The sequence below is a fragment of the Cryptomeria japonica genome, chromosome 1 (assembly GCF_030272615.1).
Source record: "Cryptomeria japonica chromosome 1, Sugi_1.0, whole genome shotgun sequence".
In the NCBI taxonomy this organism is placed as follows: domain Eukaryota; kingdom Viridiplantae; phylum Streptophyta; class Pinopsida; order Cupressales; family Cupressaceae; genus Cryptomeria; species Cryptomeria japonica.
In genome coordinates this window covers 498209148-498227688 of record NC_081405.1, presented here as the reverse complement: position 1 = coordinate 498227688, position 18541 = coordinate 498209148, and the positions used below count along the sequence as shown (strand labels likewise).

The 18541-nt window shown below is 35.4% G+C and overlaps 1 protein-coding gene across 1 annotated transcript; it reads right to left on the bottom strand.

Moving 5' to 3' along the window:
- Positions 1 to 7299: 7299 nt before the first annotated feature.
- On the bottom strand, positions 7300 to 9779 carry LOC131073482 (uncharacterized). Its single transcript, XM_058009917.1, has 2 exons — positions 8719 to 9779; positions 7300 to 8622 (listed from the first exon to the last, which is right to left on the bottom strand). Exon 1 carries the CDS (start codon positions 9663 to 9665, stop codon positions 8982 to 8984), a length of 684 nt encoding a protein of 227 aa, XP_057865900.1. The 5' UTR covers positions 9666 to 9779; the 3' UTR covers positions 7300 to 8622; positions 8719 to 8981.
- Between the last annotated feature and the right edge of the window lie 8762 nt (positions 9780 to 18541).

The window sequence follows — 18541 nt, the reverse complement described above, 5'->3', positions numbered from 1 at the left end:
CGTACTGAAGGCATGCATAACATACATCCATACCCATGTCTAGTTGGAGGTGGTCCCATGTACGGGCAGTGACAAGGTGGACAAGGTGGGACATTGTTGGCATTCTACACTCATATGAGAATGGTTGATGTTGTCATTGATGGCAACCAACCGGTATTAGGTCTCTACACACACACCGGCAACAGGGTCAACACTGATATCATCTACTGACACCGGCAGGCGTATTCACTGGCATCCAGATTACACTGACAAAGAAGTATACCGGCACTCAAGCCAACATGAGACAAGTTTTGTTTATGTGAATTGTATTATAAATATAATTATCTTTTGTAAGCTGACTTGGTATATTGTAAAGACTCATATATGCATGAGAACTCATAGGTCATTTTGTATGGTAGGAGATTATTTATGTATGAGGTGATATAGTGGACATCGAAGGTTTTTGGTTAAGGTATCTGACTGAGCTTAAACTGGTACTGAACCAGGCATTAGAGATTCTATTTTGAGCAGTACATTGTATTGGATTTAATTATCCTTTTTGTAGTTAGTGAAACTCTTCTATTGAGCAGTGAGCTCTAGGCTGTTGGCCTTCCTGCATGTGTAGGCCCCTATTGTAAATAATATTTATTCATATTGGCCAGTGAGTAAATATTGTGGGTCACAAATCCCACTGAGGTTTTTCCCACACTGGGTTTCCTCGTTAAAATATCTTGTGTTATGGTGTGCATTTAGGTTGTCTCTGTTATTTCTGTTTACTGCATTATTTCCTGTTTACCGGTACATTGATTTGGGTTGCAAAGTTATATATAAGTTCAAATATTCTATTCACCGGTTGGATACTGATTTTTCAGAGAGCGCGAAATTGAGCGAAGGCAATCTAAAGGCAAAGTAGTGAAGTGATTTTTCAAGCATTCAAGGATTTCAAGTTAAGAGGTATTTATCTTTCAAAATGGCATCTTCATCTTATGCACCAAAGTTTATTGCAAACCCTACTGTGGTAGAGAACATCAAGCGCCCTAGACCTGTATTCAAGATTATCCTTGAAATTGCTAAACAAGATGATTCTATCAGAGCTTTTTTGAAAATTCTGAAGGGTGTCGCTTTTGCCGAAGACCCGAGAATCTATATCCACTGCAACATAGAAGACCTAGGGACTGAGGACTTGAAGAAAATGTTTAATGATGTTATTACTGATGAGCAAGGTCTGATTAAACCTGAACATAAGATTGTTGAAGACTTAGGTTTTGTTGAAATTCTAAGCATTCCTGAATTTCTGAAGGAAGTAGTCTGTCTTGTGTTGAGCAGAGTCCATGGAGAATTTGTGGTTAGAGTCAGTTTGCAAAATAACCAAGGAAGCAATTAAGACAGTTATTGGTTTACCCTCAACTGGTAGTAGGCCTGACAAAACCAAGAAAATACCTAACAAGGGTGTGATGAGCTTAATCGGAGCTACCTTCGACAACAGATCCCTTAGAGTCAATTATGTTAGAGATGCAAATATGAGATATGTGAGTATGGTACTTGGCTATAGAGTAACACTGAATTCGGTTTCTAGCCTTTGTATTCACAGTGCATATGAGATGGTAAAGAACAACACTAAAATCGATGTTTGTGAATGGCTTAAGGATGAATTGATTGATAACTTGAAGAAGATTAAAGGTGACAAGAAAGGAACTTTTCGCTTTGGCAACCTGCTTGTCTGTCTAATGCTTTACTTCACCAAAGAGATACCCAGCATTGGTCATAAGGATTTTGGATATGACATCTCTGTAGGAAAACAGATTCTGGAAGCTTTCACTGGTATGGGCACTGACTGTGACAAGATCATCACAGATTATTTCAAAACTTTTTCAATCAAAATGAAGGCAAGAGAGAGGTTACTGCAAAGTATAGTTGACAAGTATGACAAACAAATCTGCTTTGTTATTAAACGTAATGAGACATGGATGGAAGCAATTAGCCCTAGAACTATTTGGGTTACTGAAATAGGTTATGAAGTTGATGTATCCATTCTTGAAACATATGCAAAAACACTACTTGATGCACCTAGAGAACCATTTGAAGAAATTTTTGGTAATGCTGAGACCATTGAGAGTGTTGTTTCAATGCAAAAGCAGAGAAAAAGGAGTGAAAAGTTTATTAGAGATGCATCCAAGATGACCAAGGAGGTCAAAGAAAATGTAATGAACTTAAGTGGTATATCTGCTAGTGAACTGGAAGGATTGAAACTGAAAGCACATGTTTCACCAGTTGTCACTTCTTCTGATACCGACAGTGGAAAGACAGCTGAATTCAAGAGATTGGAGAGGAAGAAGAGAAAACCCTCACCGACACCTTCTCCTTCTCCCAAGAGAACCAGAATACTAAGGAAGCAGTAGCAGGCAGTTAGGGAACCTAAGAAGAAGCTTACATCGAAGAAGAAACAGACACCGGATACCGGATACCCCTACTCTGGAAGGACTATTGAATGAGATAACACATGAAGGAAATCTGATTAATGTAAACAAATTGTATCATTCTTTTAAGGATTTTGACAAGGAAACAATAGATATCTATAAGAAGGTTTTGATTGAAGTAATAGATGATTTGCCAAATGATCTATATATGAGATTAGAAGCAAAAAGATTATCAGTAATGGAACTTGATAAGAAGTTGAAAGTTGAAGCATTATTGGCAATACATCTTGTGAATTCTAAAGAGAAAATTGATAAATTAATTTCTGAGGCAAACCGGTCAGTTTTTGTCAGTGGACACACTTGAGAGTTAAGGAGATTGTTGATGAGACTGCAGACAAATGGGATATATTTTTTGTTGAAAAGGAAAAGCAAGAAGAAAGGAGCAGACTGAAAATGGACAAAACCTTTAAGGTATATCAGAAGGATAAGGATAAGGGTAAAGGAAAAGTCGGTGGTGTTCCTGCAATAAAGATTACAAATAATCTTCCACCTCCAACTCAAGATATCCCACCCGTACATACAGTCAGTCCACCTGATATGGGAATTGAAGATGTTACTCTTGATAATACTAACCCAGATTCTGAGATTATTTTTTCTATGAACATTGATAAACAAGATATTAACATTGTTGTAGATAAGGAGACTAAAAAAGTTAAGGCAGCCGATGGTGATAATATCAAGATCTTTGAGACACCAGCAAATACTGTTGACTCTCAGAATACTGAGACACCGACAGAAGATAAAGGAACTAATACTAAGAAACAATCTGAGGCAGAGGTTCATGTTGAGACAGAGAAACCGACAGAAAATGTGAATAGAGAGGAATCAATTGTTGGTAATAAGGAAGAAATAATTAAGGTTAATGGAGAAGTATCTGTTGAGAGGAAAGCTATTGCTAAGCCGAGCACATCTTCAGGTGAATTTAGACCTACTAATGTGATAGATGCTCTTTTGGATTCTATCAAAAGGATAACAGATTGCAATGCCTTAGAATTTAAGGTTATTGATTACACACTACCTATCTTGAGGATGATTGCACCAACATGTAAGATAGATCACATTGACAATTCTTTAGGTAAATTGGACACCTTGTCCAAATTCATTGCTGAAAATGTTTAACTCTAGAGAAGGTGAATGAAGCAACAGTTAAGGAGAGAGTTGATAAAGAGAAGAGTGAATTCTTTGAGCAAAGCATCAAAAGTTGTACAGAGCACTTAGATTCACTGTTACCGGTACTCAATTCTACAATTCTTTTTGATAGTAACAAGTTTATGCAGAGTTTGAACTTAGTTTTGGCGGATATCTTTCAGATTGTAACCAACCGATTACAGACTTTGAGGTAGAAATTTTGTATTCTTTTTTTGACATCCTTTGTCATTGATGTCAAAGGGGGAGTAGTGAAAAGAAAAATATATGCACAAAGGAAATTACTTGCTCAGGGGAGCACACTTCTTTTTGAATTTCAGTTTTGGGATAATAGTTTTGGATTTTTCTCATGAGCATTGCCATCAATGCCAAAGGGGGAGATTGTTGGCATTCTACACTCATATGAGAATGGTTGATGTTGTCATTGATGGCAACCAACCGGTATTAGGTCTCTACACACACACCGACAACAGGGTCAACATCGATACCATCTACCGACACTGGCAGGCATATTCATCGGCATCCAGATTACACCGGCAAAGAAGTATATCGGCACCCAAGTCGACATGAGACAAGTTTTGTTTATGTGAATTGTATTGTAAATATAATTATCTTTTGTAAGCCGACTTGGTATATTGTAAAGACTCATATATCTATGAGATCTCATAGGTCATTTTGTATGGTAGGAGATTATTTATGTATGAGGTGATATAGTGGACAACGAAGGTTTTTGGTTAAGGTATCTGACTGAGCTTAAACTGGTACTAAACCAGGCATTAGAGATGTTATTTTGAGCAGTACATTGTATTGGATTTAATTATCCTTTTTGTAGTCAGTGAGACTCTTCTATTGAGCAGTGAACTCTAGGCTATTGGCCTTCCTGCATGTGTAGGCCCCTATTATAAGTAATATTTATTCATATTGGCCAGTGAGTAAATATTATGGGTCAAAAATCCCACCGAGGTTTTTCCCACACCAGGTTTCCTCGTTAAAATATCTTGTGTTATGGTGTGCGTTTATGTTGTCTCTGTTATTTCTGTTTACTGCATTATTTCTTGTTTACCGGTACATTGATTTGGGTTGCAAAGTTATAAATAAGTTCAAATATTATATTCACCGGTTGGACACAGATTCACCCCCCCCTCTCTTAGTGTCCTTGGGACTGTCATTACATCTAACAGACATCGCATAGGCTAGAGCTCTGACGATGTGGACTCCCCGGAAAGGACGTCCAGACCACACGTCATGCGTCGAATTTTGGGGTGTGTATAACACGCAATTAGTCCTTTGCAAACCACCAGGTTGCAGACTGCACAAGGCTTAATTGGGCGAGCGGGAAAGTAGTGGGAGACAGTGTCTCCCACTGCTATTATTGTACGATAACACATAGGGTTGGGTGTCAATAACTACGCGTTTTAAGTTTATCCACCCATATGTTGTGATCAATAATATGCAAATATTAACTTGGAAGGCAAGATACAGAAAAACATGAACTAAGCAGATATCTGGGAAGGTAAAACGTGCATTATAGGACCGACGACAATAGCGTGGGCGAGGGTTTGGTGCTTGTGAAACTTGCTAGGTATGTTAAAAGATCTGTTCACATGATTTTCCTTTGTCGTTTTCGTTTTGGAAGTCTAGCAAAAAATGAATGAAATTAGCTTTCATATGTTGCGGAGGGCTTGAAAAAGAAGGCTAAACGCACATTATACGAGCGGCGACAACAAGGCGGGTGAGGGTTTGGTGCCTGTGGAACTTGGTAGGTACATTAAAATTAGATCTATTGAGATGATTTTTTTTTCTTTGATGTTTTCGTTTCTGAAGTCTAGCAAAAAAGAAAGAACTTAGCTTTGATATGTTGCAGAGGGTTTTAAGAGAAAGGCAAAACATGTATTATACGAGTGACGGCAGCAGCGTGGGCGAGGGTTAGGTGCCTGTGAATCTGTTGAAGGTATGTGAAAATCAAAACTCGATGGTTGGCTCTTATTTGCTTGAATACTCTCCACTATGAAGTTGCAATAAAAACCCGTAAGGGAAAAATGTTAAAACAAGCGTTTTTATGCATTTGTTGGGGCAAGTGGGTCAATCAAAAACAAATCTTTGTGTTTACGCACGCGTTTACACTAGTTCCAAAACTAGGTATCATTCTGGTGTTTACATTTTCTTGCTCACTACTTATTGTTTGGCTTTCTTTGTCGAATTCGCCTACAATTGTGGCTTAGTCTCTGTGAGATTACTACCTCCTAACAACAGGTCAATATTATATGCAATTCATGAGTTTGTTGGCTCCAAAAAGGGATTATAAAACTCGTGTTATTGACTTCCCAAAAAAAATTGAGAAATCAAAACCGCAACCAAATCTGCTAACCATGATCAACACGATCTGCAGTTTTTGAAAAATTTTGTGTTATTGACGTGTCGTTTTGGAGCCAGTTTAGCTACAACCGAATAGCTGCGGAGTACTCTTATCGTGTGTATAACACAAAGGCTTTCTGAGTACTAACGCGATGAAACTAGCCAAAAATCGTGTTATTTATTTTCCCAAAAATAAAAGCCACAGCTTGTTATGCTCATCACGCTCAACAATTTGTAATTGTTGGAAAAGTCAATAACGTGAGTTTTATAACCTCGTTTTTAGTTTTATAACGACTAAAAACGTGAGTTTTATAACCTACCCATTATTTTTTGTTAAAAATTTGTAGAATAAATAAATTGGTACAACTCATCAGTACAATTCTCATATTGCTTAGCAATTTCTTTCATTAGTATGTGTGTTCATTCACTTTATCATGGAATTCTTGTTATTGTTCACAAGATATCATATAAACAATTTCCACTTACAAGACAATGAAATCCTTGTTACAATATGTTATCGCAAAAACATCTTTAGACTTTGGATCAATGGTAACAAAGGATCAGGTAACAAAGCAAAAATCTGCTGTCCCATCATTCCTAGTTACTCTTTATCTTTGTACACAGTCATAAGAGATCTAGTTATAACACCTTACCTTCTTTTTCTATGTAATGTGTTGATTCTACACTAATCCATAGGTTTTTTCCATCAGTATCATCTGAAATTTACATTTCCATTGACCAAAATTCTCAATTCCAATTTTTTCATTCAGTGTTCTGCTCATAGAAGCATTAATCAAGAAAAAATTGTGTATTTTTGACTAAATTGTGCTTGGTGTTTTCTCCCCAAATTTATCAACTCAAACACTTTGCACACAATGATGTCGACATCAAACTTCAATATTATTTTGAGAGGATTTGGTTGTGATTGTATGTGTATCCCTGTAGTAAGTTGCCATGGACAGAATATAAGATACACATGAGGTCATCTCTGTCTCTTCCATTTTTTTCTTTATCCATATTGAGTTAAAAAAGAGGGGCATCTACATCGAGTAAACAAAAATTACTATTACATTAATCTATTGGGCAGGCTACTCGAGAGATGACCAGGCCAGGCCACAGAATATGTATCTATTATACTAATTCTTTTATTGTATATATGTTAAACATTTATATATATCAGCAGAGAATTGATTAAATCTTACAGCTGAAACATTTTTTTTATAATGGGTAATAATTATAGTAATAGAACTGAAACATATTTAAAAATGGGGTGCTTTATAGGCACGCCAATACTACCTTGAGTAGACTCAAATATATCTAAAATAGGCAAAGATTTCTACATAGGAAAAGAATAAAGAACCAGAACCAGACCATTTTTTAGGGATGACAATTCCTCTCTTTTCCTCATTCCAAAGAATGGTTTTTGACCAATCTTCTATACAAGATCATTACTATACAAGATCATTGCTAAAACAGTAAAAAGGTATATATCATTAATATTCATGAATCAACAGAATTAGATTCATTAAACTGACATAGTTCAAAATCCCCATTCTGTAACATCTCTAAATTGTTTGCAAAGGGTTAGAAAAGCTCAAAACATATCTAATCGCTTTGGGTTATAAGGAGATAAACTGGTATATTTCAATGCTAATCTCAATGTGAACACCCAACCAAGAGATGTGTTATGTTTATAGGTAAATGAAATATATGTTTAGTACATGACTCTAAGCAATAAGCCAGATGCCAAGGAATCTATTTTGAAGAAATAAATCATGTATATTGAAAAATATCAGCAAAGCACTGATACAATCACTAAGGGCAAACACATTCTGGAAAAAGCAGCACTTATAAGCTTGGTGTTGTACCCCAATGCTGATCTTAATTTGAACACCCAACCAAGAGATGTATTATTTTTATTGGTATAGGCACTAGTTAATAAGATTTTCAGGAATATTAACTAAGTACAATTGTGAAGATTGTTCAGGAACAGTATGTCTCATGGGTATTCAAGCATCATCATAGGATAGGTAAATTTTTCTATAGGTTTCAGTTATAAGAACGTCAGCATGTTAATTATGCTTTGAACGCAAGGAACAACTTGTCACTTTGAAAATACACCACATGGATATCAGAAGTACCAGAAAAATCCCTATAGATGAAAAGCATAGTCAGAACAGGGTAAATCTCAATTTGAAAATCTTATCTCTGGCGTTCTGGCGTTCCCAAGGATCATGAACAGAAGGCTTATAAAGCCCTTATACTGAACATATTCATAATTTCATAGGCAAAAAATAAAATCTCACTTTGAAAACACACCACACGTATATCAGAAGTACCTGATAAATCCCTATAGATGAAAAGCATATTCAGAACAGGGTAAATCTCAATTTGAAAATGTTATCTCTGGCATTCCCAATCAATTGCAAAGAAATGAAAAAATCCATATACTAAATCTACCTCTAGGTTTGCCGATGTTCTACCATTTTATTTTGTTCAAGCCACAGAGTGAACTAGCCTTTTTATAATAGACATCTCCAATCGACAAAAACACTGCATTCAAAAGTTTAAGACATACCTTGAGGCTTGAATGTATTCAAGAACAACCATCAAAGCAGCAAGTCATCAGGGCAAGAGAATCAATTAATTCACTTCTGCTCTTCCACTGCACAAAAATTTCATGCAAAGTAAGCCTTAGGCAAAATGTGCTGAAAATTCTTCTACTGTTAAACATCAATCAGCCCTAATATGATCGCCTTACCAACTAGTTGGCTGCAAGAAATCATCTTGCATGACCACAGGAGCAGGCCTGATATATAAGTCAGGGCAATTAGAAGAGAAAATTGAGAGCACCATCCGAGAGGGCCTAGTTTAACTTCCACACTAGAGCTCTTCCACCTCTTAGCAAGATGAGGCTCTTTTTGACAAATGACAAATCAAAGCTCACGCCCTTCATCCTCATCCCTTAAAAATTCTTCTGCTGTTAACATTAATCGACTCAAATATAATAACCTTACCAACTAGCTAGCTGCAAGAAATCACCTTGCATGACCAGAAGAGCAGGCCTGATACAAAAGTTAAGGCAATGGGAAGAGTAAATTGAGAGAACCATTTGAGAGGGCCTAATTTAACTTCCACACTAGAGCTCTTCCACCTCTTAGCAGGCTGAGGCTCTTTTGACAAATCGAAGCTCACACCCTTCATTCTCAACTCTTGAATGCATCTGCTCAGAGCCCTCAAATCAGTCTTGTCCCTCTGCAAGATACTTACAACATTGCCTTGAACAATCAGCTTGTGCAGAAGAACACAAATGAAAACCAAAGAGGTCAGAAATGACATAGTAGCAGGGATCCACCATCTCCTACAAGTATCAGCATTCTCTTGGGTAGCAGCAGTAAAAAGAAGAGTCAGAAAAATTCCATGAAAAGCAAAAAAGAAGCAAGTAAGTTGGAAAATCTCTGATCTGATGCTCTCAATCCTAGACTCTTTCGATTGAATGTGGTGGGCAACAACTTCCTCCTCCCTCTGCCACAGTTTGAGCAGGAGCAGGTGGCCCCTGCTATCTGCAATTTCTTCTAATGGGTGTTGTGGAGAAGAAAAAGAATTGACTTTTATCTGCTCCTCATCCACAGGGATCTCCACAATATGATGATCACCACCCATACTTGCTGCACGTAGAACAGTATCGGTGCCTTCATCAGCGCCCATCTTAACAAAATTAGATCTTAACTCTACTAAAAACTATAATTGTGAATCAATCAGAAAATTGCTGCAAATGGGTGTTTCACCAGCAAATGGCAGAAAAGGAATCGCTTAATTTGTAGAAATTTAGAGCGTGAAAGGAATGGCAGAGTGCTTGTACGATATTTGGGTCCAGTTATAGTTATGATGTATTTGAAGAGCATTGTACAACGGTGTAACGGGTAGTTCGTTCCTTGAGGGGGCCGTTATGACTTCGTAAATACAAATAAATGACCGTTGCTTTGTCCTTTTTTATAAAATTTCAAATAACTTATGAGGGTCTTAAAAATTGTCTCTTTTCATACTTGTGGTATAGACCCTTGAACTTTGCAATTACTATCAAGAGTGAGATATGAGTCATACCACTTGTATCTTTTCATACTTATGGTATAGACCCTTAAAATAGATAGAATAATAGGGGTCTATAGCTTCATTGTTTTCTCTTTAGCTGATATGTAAAGAAATTATGTATCTAAGTTTTGTTTTCTAAATTTTGTCAAAATTATCCTTTTTTTATAAAAGTAATTGCTTCAAATTTTAAAATGACATGTTAAATATTGAATAGGATTGGATTTGAGTAATTTTTAAAATCTATCTAATAACATGAAGGGAGTTTTGGACTTCGAATTTGCTTCATACCACTTGGTCACCTTTGTACTCACCCATTTTCGCAAAGTTCAAGTCTTAAATGGACTTAGCTAATTTTGTCCTTAATAAACTTTGTCAAATCACCAACCTTTTTTTTGCACAAAGGTAACTGCTTCAAATCTTAAAATGGTAATTTTATAAATTGAATAGGATTGGTCTCGAATGATATTTTTTAAAAAATCTACCTAATAACTCAAAGTTTAGAATTTTGGACTTCTAAATTTTTACGTCATGCCACTTGATCACCTTTGTACTCACTCATTGTCCTTAAACTTTGTGAAAATCGTCAATTTTTTTCATATAAGAAATTACTTCAACTCTATTTGAACACTTCACTAGGCACTTGAGACTATGAATTTGACTTCCATACATAATTGTTAAAACTAAGCTTCTTCATTAGCCATTTGCTACTTGTGACAACATCCTAGAACTTGTTGCTTTAGGTAGTCGAAATTGTGGGTTCAACTCTAGATTTGCTCGCAATGTGGATGAGGGTTTGTTGCACATCACTCAAGAGGTTATAGAGGAGCTCATCATATAAAGAGCTAAGCTCCAAGTAATTGGACTAAGGGAAGGGTACCGGTAGTGGACATAGTTCCAATAGTGGACAACTTTTTGTCAACCCAACCCCCCATTACTAAATTGTAAAAGAGCCCAAAAAATTGATAATGAAAATTTCATTAATGAATATCTCATGTACCAGTAGTGGATAATTTTTTAGCTTTTTTTTACCATAATTAGCCCATTTGTGCACCACTACAGGCCCATTTGTGCACCACTATTGGGACATTTGTGCATAACTATTAGGGCATTTATCCACTACTACTGGACTACTACTAGATATTTTGAGTTATCTACTATTGGTGCAAAGGTGATTATGTATCGGGCGACACTTTTAAATGACCACTTTTTGACCTTTGTGACATCGTTACTATACAGAAATCAAATCCTTAGTTATAATCAGTTAAGTCGTATACGGAGACAACAAAATCAAAATCAAAATCTAATGTACTTTTTTAAGAGTTAAAAATGCCCAAAGTTACCTATGTCCATTACTGCTATGCTTCCCTTAAACTCTTGATTCCTCTCGAGAAAAAATAAAAAAATCCTCGAACTCATTTAATGAACTTGGCTCCAACTACCATAAAGGATAAAAGTATTTCACTAATTTGTAAATCTATTAGAATGTCTTATAAATATATGGATGTGAAGCTTTGATTACAATTTAATTTTAGGGGATGATGTATAGTGAGGCGAGGAGGGCGGTCTAGGTGCTCTAATACTCATTGAAAATGTTGATTTTTACTTTTTTTATTTTTTTATTTTTAATTTAAACTATGATAATTTAATTTGTGATATAAAACTTACAAGTTTACAATTTAATTGAAATCTATGGTTTGGAATATACTTTGTAATTCTAATTTACAATTTAATTCATAAAGATATATTTTGTGGTAATTTATAATCTCATTCAAATTTAATTTAATATTTAACAATCTACTTTATATTGGAAGGTGTTTTACAATGGTAAAAGGGATGGAGAGTAAAGGCATGCGTATGGATATTAATTACTTGATAAATTTGTATCAATATATACTAATATAAATCGATTTATATCAATTATATAAAGTATAATATGAATAAATTTTCAAGACATCAATTGATTGATTGACAAATTTGTATGAATTGATATGAGTTTATATAGATTATAATTTATATATACTTTTATCAATTGATTGATAAATTTATATCAACTAATAGACTAATGTAAATTGATTGATATCGATTATATAATTTATAATTTACAACCTATATAGATTTTGAAGTTTATATGATTAATTAATATGAATCAATTGATAGATTATTGACATGAATTGATTGATAAATTTATGTGAATATCTATCAATTAATATACATTGATTGATTGATATAGATTATTTGATATCGATTATATTATTTGTATAATATTTTTAAAATTTATGATCTATATATAAATTTGGATCAACTGATTGATAAATTTATACTATGCTAGTAGATTAATTACTATGAATTTATCAAAAAAAAATGTATCAATACCTATCATTTATTTTATCATGGGAAAAGTTGGATTTTTGAAAGGTCTCAAACCCCTATATAGCCAAAAGAAAAATATTACAAACCCGGTGAAACATATCCTATAAAATAGGTAAGAAGAAATAAGATTACAACATCCCAACAAAACCTTTACAACACTACAAATTAGCAAACTATACAATCTCTAAACCAAACCTAGCTTCCTCGTACCCTTATTGCAAATGTGAGGGTTTGAAATTTTTTTTTGGAGGTTCTCTCTTCCTCTTTTGTACAATAATCAAATAAAATCCATCACTCTCATCAAGAGGGATGAAGGCCAAATGAAGAAATTGTATATTAACCAACACAAGGGACACCAATCGAGTTAGTGAGTTTCAAATAGGTAATTACTAGAGATGAGGAAATTTGAATTACCACAACAGGAAAATTCGAAGCTAAAAATTATAGTCAAACAACCTTATCTCAAGAGGATCTAACGATATCTTCTTAGAAAGAAAAATAATAATTTTATTAGAAAGAACAAGCACAATTAGATTAATGGAACTTAAAAGGAACAAGAATCTAGAAGAGGGATATTGATAGTAAAAGGGAAGGAAGAACATCTTTCCACAAAGAAGCCACGCCAATAAAATTATGCTTGCAATAAAGATAACATTAAGCCAAATGACCAATTTTAATTGATGTAAATGGATTAATTGATATAAATAAATTCATATCGATTATATAGATTATAATCTTTTTACAAGTTACAATTTTTTTTAAAAAAAAGTATTTTGATTAATTTGTATTGATTGATATAAATTAATATCAATGATTAATACATATTGATGAATTCTTATGAATTAATAAATTTTATATCATTTTTATTATCTAGTATAAATTGGTTGATTGCCATAAATTAATTGGAACCAATTATATAGTTTATAATCTATTATTTTTTAATCACTTGATTGATTGATATATTTTTTGTTGTCATAAGTAAAGGTGGGTTGTCTAAAGGGCCCAAACACTTTTACAATGGGAAAATAATTGCTTAGCAAAATATTTAATGATCTAGCAACTAAAAAAGTAAACCCTGTGAGAACTACCAAGATAGAACCAACAAAAAAAATTAAGTAGGAGAACAACACCACATAAATAATAAAATTGTCTAGCACTAGTACTACATATAAGACATCTATTTTAGTCCATTAACTGCATCCCACTCTTCATGATGAAAGACCAAGCGATTGTTGGAAGTATGCATTGATGTGTTGTTGTGGTTGTCATTGATGTCAAACTTGATGTTCTGGATTGGTCCAAAATGTCTATTGGTTTGGAATGTCTGCGGTGCAGAGTTATCTTGTTGTGTTGTTGATGTTGCAGTTTTTCTATTGGTTGATTTGAAAGTGCTTGGGTTTGTAGTTTGTTTCCAGTGTTGAGTGTTATTGCTATCTTCATTGGGTATAATTTTGGTATCATGAATATGATGGTTCTGTGGTCTGGAAACATCTTTGTGTTCTTCATGTGTTGTGACACTGATCATTGTTGGTTGTGAGATTCTATGTTTGACATATCCTTAGGTCTGGATACGATTTGTGGAAGAATGTCTTATATGTTATGGGTCTCAACATAGTGTGTGGAGATCCAGATTTGAGTTATTTGTATTGGTGAGTATGTTCCTGATCGTTAATTTCTTATATGGATGTGTAGTGTGTGGATATGTTGTTGGTTATGTTCTGGTGATTCTGAATCAATGAATTGATCTTTTGAAGATGTGTTTTGGTCCTCTCTTTCTCCTGGAGTGGATCAATGTGTGTATTTTTGGTTCGAAAAGTGTATCTTGATTCAGGTCGACTTGGTTTAAGCTTTGATGATCTATCTTGTATATAAGGATGAGTGTGATTGAGTTAAGAGTGTGTGTATCAAGTGTGGAGTGTAGATGTATGATGCAAAGATAATCAGTGAGGTTCACTAAAGAGCAGAAGAAGAGTTGTGTTTGAATGATATGTAACTTGTGATGAGAATGTGACAAAGATTTGAGATAGAGTGTTGGCAGTTGAGATCAGAGTTGTGTGTGTTGATGTTGGTCGCTTGATGCAGTGTTCAAGGATAGCTTCATGTTCAGGAGATCCTTGTTTTCATATCATTTTTGTATCTTGTCTTGAGTGCAGTTAGCTTCAGGTTTTGCAAGTCCTCTTTTGTTTCTTGCCCCATGAATAGATAACCTTGGTGTGCAAGTTCAGAGAAGTTAGATATTTTCTTTGTAATCTAATATACATAGTGGATATATTTTTTGGGCAAGTGCTCACCATGGTTTTCCTTGTTTGGGTTTTCCACATATAAATCTTGGTGTTCTTGTCTTGTATATGTGTTGAAGTTAAATTATTTATGTGTTGCATTTAATTTTTATTTTGGACTGATTCAACCCCCCTCACTCTTAGTCTTGCCTTAGGTTCAATAGTGATCCACTAGAATGTCCCAATCTACGTAAATCATTGCATTGGCATTTAGTTGTTAAGACCTAGTCCTCTAACTAGGACCCTCAACTTCAACTAGATTGTTTCTCTTTAATAGGTTATCATGAAAAATATATATATATATATATATATATATATAAGTTAGCATTCAAGTTATCGATGGTCAACCTGCTCAATTGAATCACATTGTCCAAGGAATTCATTAGTTTATTATGTTTTTCTTCTTAACTCAACATCCATTCACCTTGGGTTTGTCCACTTCTACAAACAACACGCCATATTTTTTTATTTTATCTCGGTCCTTCTCAAAAAAATTGAAATTGTTAGTCCCAACTAGTGCTGAGAGGGGAGGGGTGAATCAACACTTGATCAAATTTTCACAATTAAACTTTTAACTTAAATTTGCATTCATCTAATATCCAACAATATACTTAATCACTAAAGTAAAATATGCAAGCATTAAAAGTTGACAATGACACCAAGAAGTTATCTCGTGGAAACCCAAATGGGAGAAAACCATGGTGTGAGTAGGAACTCACAAAATTTGTACTCTTCTGAAGTACGCCCGGTGAGGAGCCATCCCTGTTAGGAGATTACAAATACACTATTAGCTACCACCCGGTTAAGGGATTTTGTTCAAGGTCGGTTAGTGCCTTTACCCTGTTAAAGGTATCCTGGTTAAAGGACTTAAGAATATCAATTAAGATGTCACCCAGTTAAGGGATTTATGTTGCAATGGTTAGAAAGCAATAGATGGATTATCTGATGAATAAGCTACTGATAGCTTGATCATATCTCAATATGCATCACTCTCAATCCACACCGGTTGTGTCTTCTCTACATAGCTCCAGTTTTCTTCTTACAACTTCGGCTCTTCACTCAGTCGATTGCCTATCCCTCAACACTGCACTCTATCGATCCTCTGACCTTCGATTCTCCACTCTGTCATTTCTTTGTCCTTCAGCTCTGCACTCTGTCGATCTACCTCAAACACACTCTACTATGCTAAAAACTCTTAGCACTTCCTCTCTCTCTGCTCTTCACTTTGGATCGCCTTCAACAAGATCTCCTTGTTGTAAATTTCATGATCAAAAACTTTTAGAATGAACTCAAGAATACTTTATACATTTTCTGCTGACACTTTCAAGGATTCCCTCAATCAAAGCAATCATAGATTTCAGAAGATTTCAAATTCAAAAATATCCCACTCTTTCTCTGTGTGCCTTACAACAATTCTACCAAGTGTTCAACAAATTTTGCCACCGCATCTCCCAAAGATAGTAACTTCTGGGTCGTGTTCAGTCAATTAAGTCCAGACCAAAAAATCCACTGGTAATCATGCTTGACTGCATGATAACTAAAGTTGACCTTACCAACAAGTGATTTGGTGTAGACACAAGCCCACCAACTCATCTTTCGCCACCGCAACTGAATAACCGATCACCACTCCAAAATTTATGGTGATCACCTGTCTTCCTTCGGTCATATTGGTATGCCACTACACTTCTCTATTATCGGTTCATCCTTGGATTGCCAGTTTGTTGTGCTAGCATCAAGTCTCTTCCCATGTTTGCCAATGTGATTCTAATTTGCATACAGCTTCAAGTTTTCTTGCCTGAGTCACCTTTTGTGACTTCATCATCATCAAAGTGACTGATCTTCCTAAATGGTAGACCTGTTGGCTTAGTCTATCTTTCCTTGAGCTAATTGAACCTTTGATCATTTATTACCAATGTTGTTTCCATGTGTTTGTAATTTGTCACTTTTTGTTACTGAAAAAACACCACTCTACCTATACCACTTCACCGGTAAGTGTTGGACATCAATGACAAATCTTAGCACATATACTGGTTCTCTGGATTGACCGGCTTTGTCAATGCCAACAATCCAACAATATCCCCCTTTAGCATTGATGGCAAACACATCAGAATCTGGCTAATTGGATGCATGTTCTTTTACTTCCTTCATTGTTGTACCAGTTTGGTCATTACTTCTGCCCTGAGTAATGAATATCTCCCCCTATCACTGGTAATACTCTGATGTAGCAACTTCAACTCAATCACTACTTACCACTACTCAAGCACTCTAGTCATATCTCCCCCTTTGACAACAATGCCAAAGAGTCATTTATGTACACTTACAAGACTGCTCCCTCTAACTGGAGTAGTCCACACTCATCAATCTAGTCCTTTTAAATAAAATAAAAACTTGAAATCATACCAGATTGATGTAGAGCCCTATTTGCTTACTTTACTGAATGGAGGGGCATAACCCCCAACTTACCTCTGAGATAGTCAAAGGTGTCCTTCTGTAGTGGCTTGGTGAAGATATCAGTCACCTATTCTTTTGTTGGTCTGTACTCTAATATCACTTCCTTTTTCTTGAACTTTTTCCCTTAGATATTGATATTTGATAGCTATATGCTTTGTTTTGGAGTGCATCATCGGGTTCTTGGATATGTCAATGGCACTGGTGTTGTCACAATGAATCACTACCGGTCTAACCACTTTTTCTTGTATTCCTTCCAGCAATTGCTTGATCCAAACTATATGTGTGCAGTTGATTGCAGTAGCTACATACTCGGCCTCAGTTGTGGATTGAGATATGTGGTTTTGTTTCTTACTTGTCCAGGATACAATCCTGTCTTTGAGAAAGAATGCACCTCCACTAGTGCTCTTTTTGTCATCAATGTTCCCAGCCCAATCTGAGTCAGTGAAGACACTTAAATTGAAGTCTCCCTTATGTGGATACCAGAGGCCATACTCATCAGTCCCCTTTAGGTATGTGAATATTCTTTTGAGTTCCACCATGTGAGTCTCTTTCGGATTTGCAGAAAATATGGCAACCAAGCCAACAGCTTGTGTTATGTACTGCATACTGCAACTTATAGATCATGGACCGATAAGGTGTCTCATTCACTTCTTCATCCTCATCATATTTAGATAGCTTGCAACCTGTAACCATTGGAGTTCCAACAGGTTTGCAATCTTCCATTCCAAAAGTTTTCAAAATTTCCCTTATGTACTTAGTGTGACTAATGAAGATGTCTTTCTTTAGTTGAGAGATTTGAAGGCCAATAAAAAACTTTATCTCGCCAATCATGGACATCTCAAATTATTGCTTCATTTGTTCTGCAAAGCTTCTTCTCATCTCAACATCTCCCCCAAAGATGATGTCATCTACAAAGATCTCAGCTATTAGGTGTTTTCCTTCATCTCCACTCTTCAGATATAGGTTATTGTTATCACTGGTTCTTTTAAACCCTATGCTTAGCAGATATGAGTGTAACCTCTCATACCAAGCTCTCGGTGCTTGCTTCAACCCATACAGATCCTTCTGCAACTTGCATACCATATTCCTTCCATATTCATATGCAAACCCTTCTGGTTTCTCTATGTATACTTCTTCCTCTAACACCCCATTTAAGAATGCCGATTTGACATCCATTTGGTAAACTTTAAAAAAATTAAAAGCAGCATAGGCCAGCAAAATTCTGACCCCTTCCAGCTTGGCCACCGGTGCAAAGGTTTCTCCACATTTCAAACCTTCTTCTTGAGCATAGCCCTTACAGATCAATCTTGCTTTGTTTCTTATCACTTTACCAGTTTCATCCATTTTATTTCTGAACACCCACTTGGTACCTCTTACATTTTTGTTTTCCAG

Coding starts and splice junctions, on each gene's coding strand:
- LOC131073482 (XM_058009917.1), bottom strand. CDS start 9,665: ATGGGCGCTGATGAAGGCACCGATACTGTTCTACGTGCAGCAAGTATG.